This window comes from Etheostoma cragini, chromosome 23 (assembly GCF_013103735.1).
Source record: "Etheostoma cragini isolate CJK2018 chromosome 23, CSU_Ecrag_1.0, whole genome shotgun sequence".
In the NCBI taxonomy this organism is placed as follows: domain Eukaryota; kingdom Metazoa; phylum Chordata; class Actinopteri; order Perciformes; family Percidae; genus Etheostoma; species Etheostoma cragini.
Genome location: NC_048429.1, coordinates 17,628,349 through 17,636,754, shown reverse-complemented (window position 1 = coordinate 17,636,754; position 8,406 = coordinate 17,628,349). Strand labels below are relative to the sequence as shown.

At 45.7% G+C, this 8,406-nt stretch overlaps 1 protein-coding gene and 1 long non-coding RNA gene across 2 annotated transcripts in view; one reads left to right on the top strand and one right to left on the bottom strand.

The window, feature by feature from the left end:
- The first annotated feature begins 445 nt into the window (after positions 1 to 445).
- LOC117938574 lies at positions 446 to 685 on the top strand. The gene is made up of 2 exons (XR_004655437.1): positions 446 to 484; positions 558 to 685. It is a non-coding gene; the product is annotated as an uncharacterized LOC117938574 (long non-coding RNA).
- Positions 686 to 6,201: 5,516 nt separating this feature from the next.
- The window catches only part of LOC117938538 (deoxyhypusine synthase-like), a 16,321-nt gene continuing 14,116 nt past the window's right edge, over positions 6,202 to 8,406 (bottom strand). Inside the window, exon 10 of the mRNA XM_034863201.1 lies at positions 6,202 to 6,402. Coding sequence (XP_034719092.1) covers positions 6,307 to 6,402 — 96 coding nt within the window. The 3' untranslated portion in view covers positions 6,202 to 6,306. The remainder of the gene's footprint in view (positions 6,403 to 8,406) is intronic.

The following is an 8,406-nucleotide window of genomic DNA, read 5'->3' as shown; positions in this document are numbered from 1 at the left end:
CACTGAAACAATTCAGAATACAGTTTACATTAGCTTGTATTTACTGCATAAATGTAACATTAGCTCATTGTTCAGTGGCTTCTATCTTTCAAACAAATATATATCCAAATATGATCAGCAACTACAACAAAGTAAATGCTACCAGCTAATGAGCTACCACATAATATGCAGTAAATTGCAAGTGACAAAAGGTTAAATAGTACTGTAGAAACTAAAGCTTCAACCAACATATGAAAAGTCATAATAACAACACTACTGATAAACACACACTTTCACAGTAAAGGCTGGTTGTAGTGTGTTAGTTAAAAGTTTATCAAGGTCTTACTGTTGACCATTTGATCAACAGTTGTGAGTTAAGACCATGATAAACAAACTACACCACTACAGTTACATAAAGTTCCAATCTTACCAGGACAGGTTGGATAACTTCCAGACTAACCTAATGTTACCAGGACAGGTTGGATAACTACTGGACTAGCCTAATGTTACCAGGACAGGTTGGATAACTTCTGGACTAACCTAGTGTTACCAGGACCGTTTGGATAACTAACTTAAAGCTTTCTCCTTCTGTCTGCAGTCTTGAAGCAACACCATCATCGACAGCTGAGTCTGATCGCCCTTCATGTTGAATATACTTGCATGTACAGTATATAGTAATGTTTGAAAAAATATTATAATGAAGATACATGTTTCGTTATTGTCTTCTTAGAACTTGTACACCTAACGAGTTACTATTAGAACAGGTTGCATCTGAATATAATTGTTCAGTTAGAAGCTTCCTGTGTCCAGGTCACAATTTGATGAAAAAATAGACATTGAAAAACTTGATATTATTGTTAGGTTGAAGTTGATATTATATACACACCTAAAAACTTAAAGACACAGATAAAGTACTTAATATAATACATTTATTTTTTTAATGCCAATATTTAATATAGCTATTAATCTATTGAACATCAATCTTTGGCCTCTGTCTCCCAGCTCTCTCGTCTTTTGCTTTCCCTCTCCTCCTCATCTCTCCCTTCTGGTGATGCTAGTGCAGGGCCTGGCCTTGGTTTGTCTTCCTGGATCGGGGCAGTCAGACTGCTGCAGACTGCTCTAATGCCCCATCCATGTTGGCAAACCAGGGCCATCCTACTGCTGTGGCTTCCATCCTCAGTGACCGCCTCTGTCTGTTCCTTAGTCCCTCTTAAAAGACAGCAAGCACAAGAAAACAATAGACAGAGAGACAGACAGATAGATAGATAGATAGATAGATAGATAGATAGATAGATAGACATTGATCCCAATAAAATGGGAAATTACAGTGTTCCAGCTGCAAAATCAGTCACAAAATAATAATATATTCTTTATTAGTCCCACAAGGGGAAATTACAATTTACAATCTGTTGTTATTACACACATACACCAATGGAGGGATGTCAGAGTGGGGGGGCTGCCCATGGAAAGGCACCCCAAGCAGTTGGTGGTTCAGGGCCTTGCTCAAGGAGGTAAACTGACACCTCTCCAGCTACCAGTCCATCTCTATACTTTGGTCCGTTTGTGGACTTGAACCAGCAACCCTCCGGTTCCCAACCCAACTCCCTACGGACTGAGGTACTGCCACCCCATGTAAATATAAATGAAATACTAGGATACAATATGCATACATAAAATTTACATGAAAAAATACAAGAACAAATATTTGAATATTTGAGGATACAAAAGAGTGCAACTGCTTAAATAGTATGATAAAATGTAGATAGACCTATTGTGCAGTTTGGACTTCGTGCAGTATTGTGGTGTCTCAGAGTCTTATCTAGCACCCAGTGCTGACGTGTTGAGGAATGTTTATCGTTTTAAAAGCTATAACGTAACGTTACATTATACTTTTTACGTGGGTATCCACTCATACATTTTAGCTTTCATTAAATATTGCTAGTAAAGTAAACAAGGTGCAGATTTACCTCCATTGATCTGCGCTTGAGGGCTGTTCCTTCAATTGTGTGATTCAAATTCAGTTTTTCAATGCAATTATTCAAGTTTAGCAATTCAAATTCAAATATAAATAATTCATGTTCAGTTTCTGTTGGCACATATTTCTGCCCACACCCCTGGTGATTAGCTTTAGTCTGAAAAAAATGATTGCTCTCAATGTTCATCCTCTATGCACAAAATTGCAAGCATTTCTCCAGTGTAAACTGATCATTTACATCTATCTATAGCTATCAATATATGCCTGTTTTTGTATTAATAATGAACTTCCTTTCCTTGTTATTCTTTTCTATTAATGTTATAGCATCTTTCTTTCATCTCTTGTTCAGGTGAAGGCAGATCCTTTGGATTTTAAATGTAACACATCTTGTAAATTTAATTATTTTAATCAGATTTTTGGATTCACATATTGTGCTGAATACCCATTTGCTTTTTTCCTTCATGGATTTATGAAGCTTGATAAAATCTTAAATTACCAACAGCTGACCTGGAATTCATGAAATTGGGTATTGATTTTAAAATAATACAGGGGTTACTTTTACAGCTTAGACTTGTTTTAAATGTTAAGAAAACAAATGTTATGGTCTTGCTTCAGCATTGAGATCATTGGATGCTATCTACCATTGTGCACTCAGGTTTATTACAGGGGATTGTTGGGGTTTCAGTCGGACCCAGACACAGAACAACACAGGACGACAAGAAAAGGTAACAAAAAAGGTTTAATCCAAAAACACACAAAAACCAAGGAACAGGAGACTGTGAAGGTGTAGGTGGGAATCCAGGGTTCCTGGGCGGCCACACATCGGAGAGCGGATTCCAGGTCCTGGTTGGCCCTCTCAGTTTGACCGTGGATGGAACCCAGAAGAGAGGCTGACGGTCGCACCTAGGGCAGAACAGAACTCCTTCCACACCCTGGAAACGAATTGTGGGCCTCGATCAGACACAATGTCCACAGGATTTCCATGGGGATGGAACACATGTTGAACAACGAGCTCAGCCGTTTCACTGGCTGTAGGTAATTTTAGTAATGCAATATAGTGGACAGATTTAGAGAACCTGTCCACGACAGTAAGAATAGTGTCATTACCTCCAGAAACGGGCCAGCCTGTGACAAAATCCAAGGCCACATGCGACCAGGGACGCCTGGGGACCGGGAGCGGCTGCAGCAGTCCAGCAGGCTGTTGGTGGGAGGCCTTTCACCGAGTGCAGACAGTGCAGGCTGCTACGTAAGCCCAGACATCGGCTTCAGCCGACGGCCACCAAAAGTTTTGCCTCAGCAGAGTCAAAGTTCGTTGTACGCCAGGGTGGCAGGCAAAACGTGCGGTGTGTATCCACTGTAATACCTGGGACCGCACGTGCTGAGGAACGAAGAGTCGATCGGGGGGGCCGCCTCCGGGACCAGGATCCGTAGTTTGAGCAGCCTTCACCAGAGACTCAATCTCCTGGTATACAGCGGCAACAACCCGAGAGGATGACAGCACCAACTCCGGCTCGGAAGAGTCCTCGGTGCGGTCAAACAGACGTGACAGAGCGTCGGGCTTAACATTGCGTGTACCTGGGCGGTAGGTAAGAGTAAAATTGAAACAACCAAAAAACAAGGCCCACCTGGCTTGATGTGAGTTCAGTCTCTTCGTAGATTGGATGTAGGCAAGGTTTTTGTGGTCCGGCCACACTACGAATGGCAATTCCGCACCCTTGAGCCAGTGACCCCACTCCTCCAGTGCCAGCTTAACCGCCAACAGCTCCCGGTTCCCCACGTCGTAATTCTGCTCAGCAGTGGAAGAAGTTTCTTTGACATGAAGGCACAAGGGTGGAGCTTCTTGTCCTAAGTGGAGTGTTGAGACAGTATCGCCCCGACCCCAGACGCAGAAGCGTCCACCCCGCGCAGACGAGAGCGATTCCCTGATGTACCTCTCCATAGTCTCCCGCTCAGGCCGAGACAAACTAAACAAGCGGCTAACGGGATACGGGGTGTCGGGGAGCAGCTCAATGGCACAGTCATAGGGTCTATGGGGAGGAAGTGATAAGGCTTTGGTTTTGCCGAAAACATCCGCAAGACCCATGTAGTCGGGAGGGACCGAGGACAGGTCCGGGGGGCGTCTCCACCGCGGCAGGGTTACATTCGGCCGGTGGGACAGCAGAGCCTATGCAAACGGAATGACAGCGGTCGCTCCAACTAAGGATTGTGAGACGCTGCCAATCAATAATGGGATTATGTACTTTAAGCCACGGGAATCCAAGAATAAGCGGGGTTGTAGAGGCTGACATAATCCTAAAACAAATAGTCTCATGGTGGTTCCCTGACAGGATCACCGTGACGGGCACAGTCTGGTGCGTTATACGGGCCAACGTATGGCCATCAATGGCGGTAACCCGGAACGGGGTCTCGATTGGCTCCATAGGTAGCCCGGCTAATGTCCATAAAATTGTCCTTAGCACCAGAGTCAATAAGAGCCGCGTTAGGCAGTGAAAGGTCCTCATATTGAAGGGCGGCAGAGATTTGGAGACGGAGAGATGTGGGTTCAGGGATAGAGACTGGGCTCGTCAGCACCCCCTCCTTCACTGACAAGCCTTGTCTTTTGGACGGACAGTACATGTAGCCACACGGTGAGTGGGATCACCACAATACAGGCACTCGACTGTATGCGACGGCTTCTCTCAGCAGGAGAGAGACGTGTGTGACCCAGCTTCATGGCCTCCACTGCAGAGTCTCCGGATGCGTCGACCGGCGAGGAAGCTGGAAACGTTGGGGAGGACGGTTCTGCGAAGCCTGGTCGGAGCAGTAGTAGGCTGCCCCTCTCGCGTTTTCTCTCTCACCACCTGTTGTCAAGTTTAATGGCTAAGGGAACAAGGTTATTAAGGCAGTCGGGCTCATCCCGGAGTGCTAGTTCATCCTTAATTGTTTAACGTAATCCATTTACAAAAACCCCACGTAGTGCCTCCTCGTTCCAGCCAGAATCAGTAGCCAGCGTCTGGAATCCCACGGAATAGTCTGCCATGCTGTCAGCTCCTTGACGGAGGCTAAGCAAGCGCTTAGCAGCACACCCAATGTAGTCCGGGTGGTCAAAAACAGTAGTAAAATCCGGTGCAAAGTCATAAAAAGAGATCTCAGTAGTGAGACGGATAGTACACACTCTTTCTGCCCAAGCTAGTGCCCTGCCCCTGAGTAATCCTATGACGTAATGTACCTTGGAAGCGTCCGAACTAAAGGACAGCGGGCGTTGGCGGAATATGAGTCCACACTGCAGAAGAAACCCCCCGCATTTGTCCAACTTCCTTGAAAAAGGTTCAGGCGAGCAGATGGGAGGCTCGCGGTGAAGTTGAGCAGCAGCCATGACTGGGGGGGCAGGTGGAGAAACAGGCTGAGAGGGAGAGGGAGTGACAGACAGTTTATCTACGACGCCCTCATGTGGTAGACGGACGAAATGGACGCAGACACACAGGGAAAAGGGGGAACGGACACAAACTGCAGCAGAACCACAACAGGGATAGTTCCAACCCTTATCACTGTACCCCATACCATGTGGGTTGGGCCCCTTTATCTGTGAGGCAAGAGCAACATGCTCTCTTGCTTATTTACAAAGCACTTCTTTTAAGACAACCTTCATAAATATCATGTCTAATTTTCACGAGACAACCAAATGTTAACACCAGATCACAGGTGTGGCTCACATTAGAAACGCCTGCAGTCTCCACAGATCGGGGTAGGACTGCATTCACTGCTTTTGCGCAATGTTTTTTTTTAACATTGTTTTGAATGTTTTTGTGACCTTCCCTTGTTCTGTATGTTTGAACAACTGTAATTGTTGAGATGTTTACACAGGGAACAGCCGTAAAAGAGATCTCAGTCCGTCTTCCCTGTTAAAATAAAGTTAAAATTAAAAAAAGTCTAATTGAATGTTTTTACCAATGGATTTTAAATGTCAGATGTCTTGTAATTGTTATAATTTTATTCAGATTTTTGGATTCACTTATTGTGCTGAATACCCATTTGCTTTTTTTCCTTCATGGATTTATGAAGCTTGATAAAATCTTAAATAACAAAGAAAAAAGTCCACATTTCATTTATTCCATTTCATTATTTTGTTTCTGTTACTGTTGTGTTCTTAGGCCTACCTAGCCTATTTACTGTTAATTCTTTCTGGAATTCAGTTGTGATTTCCACCTGCAATGGTAACTTATTGTAAACAATAAATTAGAAAATATTTACAAAATTTGAAGCATTTAAAGCAAGTCAATTTAATTTTATACAGCCCAGAATTATATTTTTTCATTTTCAAGGTTTACAATATGACTGATTCCATCTGAAGCTTTGCATTCCAGACAATTAGTTCATTTCTTTTCTTTGCCAGTTGTCATCTTATTAGCATGGACTGCAAAGGTCTCTGCCACCAGTAGGGGGAAAACAATGGAAGCATCTGCACACACCTTAAAAAGACAGAAATGAGAAGCAAAGATTCAAAGTGAGCCAAGTTTTTTTTTTTTTTATTGTGATGGCAGGATACATTACCTTTGAAATACATCAACTCTGCTTTTGCTCTACACAGAGATCGTGATTATTTAAAAATGAAACATAATCCACTTGCATTTGTGTTGGGCCAGTCTACTGTATCAACACATTGTCACTCCCATCTCGTAAAATACAGATGCTTGGTCCGGTGTCTTTGTCGTTGTTGTTGATGCTAAAGGTCTCCTTTAGCGTCTTATCTAAATGGGCTTGGTGGTCTCTTTTGACGCTGTTATGTTAAGGAAAAGGTTGTGGGTGAGCTTACGTTCTCATTCATAGCATTCGTTTCAATGTCTCAGTATGGGATACGCCTCCCTGCGTATTCCTCAGAAGCATTTATCTCATTATGCCAATCCTGATTGGCTGGTGATCCAGTGTCCGCGTAACGTGGGTCCATCCCCCTTTAAATAGCTTACGCTACGACGCGGACACCATTCTAAAACCTCTTCTCGCTTCGAAGCATATCTCAGTCGTGCAGGCTAGCTAGCTAAACTGGTTGCAGCCCACCTCCACCCGCGGGTGACTGCGGCAACCTCACAGACCCCCACGCTGCCGTCGAAGGCGGACCGTTTCCAGTCTGCCTTGACCGAGAGGGCGTATAAAGCGGAAGCTTTAGCGGTAAGAGCTCTGAATTTCTCCTCCATGCTCACAGCGTGCCAAGCGGAGCTTTGTGAGGACATGGTCACCAAACCAGAGCCTGCTGTGTGGGATGAGATAACTGTGATCACGGACATCCGCCTCCGCGTGCAGCGCTGTGCGGTCCAGGCCACAGGTAAATCTATGGGGCTAATGGTTCTACAGGAAAGGGCTAGATGGCTCAACCTGACGAACCTGTCCGACAGGGAAAAATAGGACATTTTGGACATGCCCGTCGTCCCTGATGGGTGTCTTCGGCACCGCTCTGGCCTCAATGCAGCAGAGGTGTGAGGCGAAGAAGAAGGAGGACGAAGCTCTCCAACTTTGCCTCCCTTGGAAAGCCGAGCCTCCCCCGCCTCCAGCCACGCGCCAGTCTTTCTCTCAAGCTGTCTCGCGGTCTGCTCAGTTCAAAATCCCCAAGCGGCCAGATCCCCTAAGCACACGCTCACTCTGTTCAACAAAATTAAAACATGTTCCACTGTCGCATCCAGACATAATGTCGAGGGCGCAGTTCAAAAGAATGAACAAAAATGCAATAAGCGCCTCAGTGGCTCCACCGCTCCATAGAGGAGCCACAGCTCCTCTCGGGACGCGGGATGCCAACGACCCCGTCAGTGCACTAACACTTCGCGCATGCGCATTGCAGGCCACGGGTCATTCCTGAGTACCGCCACTAGATGGCCTCATTGCTCAATTAATGAGGGCACAGAGTGTAAGGGACACGTTGGGGGCTGCCACTCCTCTCTCTCACCAGAGAGAGAGATGGACAGCTGTCACAAATTCAGCCTGGGTACTGAGGACAATATCTCCGGGCTACAGGCCACAATTTGCTGTTACCCCCCCTCGCTTCTCGGGCATACTCTGTACACAGGCCGGGGGGGGGAGTCAGCTCCCGTTCTACAGGAGGAAATGATCTCGCTGTTAGAAAGGAGAGCGATATGTGTAGTGCCTCCCGAGCTGAGTCGGAGCGGCTTCTACTCCAGGTATTTTCTGGTCCCAAAACGGGGAGGGAACGGAATTCGCCCTATCCTGGACCTGCGGGCTCTGAACAAATACCTTCGAAAATACAAATTCAGGATGCTCACTCATGCGTCTCTGCTTCGTCTGGTGCGCCAGGGCGACTGGTTCACTTCTGTCGATCTGAAAGACGCGTATTTCCATATTGCGATCTATCCTCCGCACAGGAAATATCTGAGGTTCGCTTTTCGGGGTGTCTGTTACGAGTACAGAGTGCTTCCCTTCGGTCTGTCTCTGAGCCCGAGAGTGTTCGTAAGGTGTACCGAAGCAGC